The 2,563-nt window shown below is 36.9% G+C and overlaps 1 protein-coding gene across 1 annotated transcript in view; it reads right to left on the minus strand.

Moving 5' to 3' along the window:
• Nucleotides 1-350: 350 nt before the first annotated feature.
• The window catches only part of LOC104159875, a 29,274-nt gene continuing 27,061 nt past the window's right edge, over nucleotides 351-2,563 (minus strand). The window contains exon 7 of the mRNA XM_009697895.1: nucleotides 351-467. Coding sequence (XP_009696197.1) covers nucleotides 351-467 — 117 coding nt within the window. The remainder of the gene's footprint in view (nucleotides 468-2,563) is intronic.

The following is a 2,563-nucleotide window of genomic DNA, read 5'->3' on the forward strand; positions in this document are numbered from 1 at the left end:
CCTAAACGATTCTATGATTCTGTGATTTAGAGCCTTACCAAGTTCCACTTTCAGATTCCAGCCTATTTAATTTCCACATTTTCATTCAGTTGTGGTGAGTGCATCCTGACACCCTTCAGAATATTTATCTAAGTTAGTTACTGAAAGCCACATTTATATGTGTTCTTTTTACCCATCCTAAATGTTCATGAGAAATATTTACTTTTTCTCTAGAAATGTAAGTTTCAGTTACTTATAGGCAAAAGATACTCAGCCATACTCCTATCACTGCACTTCATAGTTCATACAATCTGCATGTGTGCTGAGATGGCAAATAAGGCTAACAAGCAGTCAGCATATAAAAGATAGGCTTACCTCCAGAAGTGATAAAAGAGCAAAGGAACATTTAACCCCAGTGTGAGCCACTCTTGAGCGCACAAAAACATTATGCAGAAAAGACTATGGATAGAGTACTCCGGTAACACCAGCTAAAAGAAAGGAACAGAAATAACAAATGTCAGTAAAACACCTCTTTGATTTTAGTTACTCAAGCAGTTTTTCAGAAAACAAACCATCTCTGCAAGTCTCTTATGTGTCTGTCCCCAGACATATCTCAGTTGACAGACGGCTTGGCTATGAGCAATGAGCACAAGACGCAGTGCCAGGTTTGTTCAGGTTCTAACCATGGCTGTACTCCAGGGGCTTGTTGAGAGGCATGGGACAAATCACTTACTGTCTTAGCTGCTGCTCCAGATTTCTGTCTACAAAACATAGATTATATTACTGCCTCCCTCATAGAAGCATTGTGAGACTAAATGAATGTCTGTAAGAGTTCTTAAAGAACTAAGTTTCATTACTGATGCATTCAGAAAGGAAATAATAAAGCTATTACTGAAGCTTCACTTCTATATTGGAGGAGAGTCCTTAGAAAAATCAAAATGGTAGAAGCAGCCATTTATATGTTACATACACGCTAAAGAGATCAAATCCATTATTAAGTCAGTGTTGCAAGCTAAAACCCACTAAGACAGAAAACTCACTTCCTTAGTAAATCCATGGTTCCCCACACCACTTGTTTCACACCCAAGATGATTCTTTCTATTAAAAGAGAAAGCGAGTGGGCAGCTGGCAGAAGCAGAAACTTATGTGATGTTGATTCAGAGTAGTTATTTCTAAAGGCATTTCTCTTTTTTCATTGCTTTCCCATTTCTTAGCTGGCTTTCTTCTCTTGTTTTCTTCCAATACCTTTTCTCAGAAATCTCTATTTCTTTTCTTCAAGTCATAGAAGAGATTAATTTCCAGCAGTACATATTTCTCAAAGTTAGACAATCCCATACATAGTTCAATGCATCCCTTGCTGCATCTTGGAGTTACATCAACAAAAGTTAAATCACAACAACCATTTGAGGCACTTCTTTTGATGTAAATTCATTTTCATTTGTCAAATAATTAAAGTGAGTCCTATTTTTTAAACCAATCTAAAACCTACTACACAGCTACTCCCAATGCCTACCTACTCCCACATAGCTATGCTGCAATGAATTCCACCTTCTTGGTTCTAGAAGTCTTTCCACCTGACATGGAAATTTTTTTTACTTTCATTTAACTTCACTACTTGAAGTAGTTAACACATTTGGGTATCTCTATGCCTACGCCTTCAACTTAAACATTCTCAAAAGCTTATCTTATGTGGATGATAAATCACAATACAATTACATAGTTCAGATTCCAGATGGCAGTTATTTATCACTGCTGGATTTTTTTTTTCATTTTTAGAATGTGATTTACAACATGACTATAACCTTTCCCCAAAGAATGATTCATCTTCATCACAAATTGCAGACAAGAAAGGTCTTCATGATGTACATCTACCCACTAAACATCACAACACTTAAAAGCATATTACATTCATTATCACATATTTGATTTCTGATTCCAACACAATCCACAAACTTAGCAAGAACACAATCCTGGTGCCTGATCAGTGGGCTGGCTGGTAATAACAGAGAAGGAAACCCATGGTGGAAGTTTATGCAGAGCTTAAAAAACAAAACAAAACAAAAAATATATGCTGTGAAGCTAGAAAGGAAACAGAGGAAGCAGTGGGCTCTCAGAAACAGACTCACTTTCCAGCCACAGTTTCTGGTGTAAATTAACAACAAATGGGTCATTTATGTCTCTTCACCCTTTTCTTGGAATTATATTTTCTTGCAGACATAAATAAATAATCAGTGCTGACCACAGTTTCTGAAGGGAATTCATGCAAAGAAAACAAAGCCCAGCTTGCAAAGCCAATTACAGTTTATATTCAGGTGATTTACCTAAGAGACCAAATCTAAAAGGAGGCGAGGCAATTGAAAGCATAAAGTGTAGAAAGGCACTAACAACAAGGCTTGTGAGGAAAAGTGAACTGAACAACTAAATAACTAAAAAAATAACACTGCCTCAGTTCTTGGCTATAACAATCTTCTGCAGTTTGACACAATGTCCTCTGAAACCAATGGAAACTTTCAATCAGCTTTAGCAAACACGAGATTCGGCTCCTGGAGAGAAGGAAGCTTGCTGAGAAATCTTTGTTGTTCCT

Source organism: Cariama cristata, unplaced genomic scaffold, assembly GCF_000690535.1.
Source record: "Cariama cristata isolate BGI_N322 unplaced genomic scaffold, ASM69053v1 scaffold21083, whole genome shotgun sequence".
Lineage (NCBI taxonomy): Eukaryota > Metazoa > Chordata > Aves > Cariamiformes > Cariamidae > Cariama > Cariama cristata.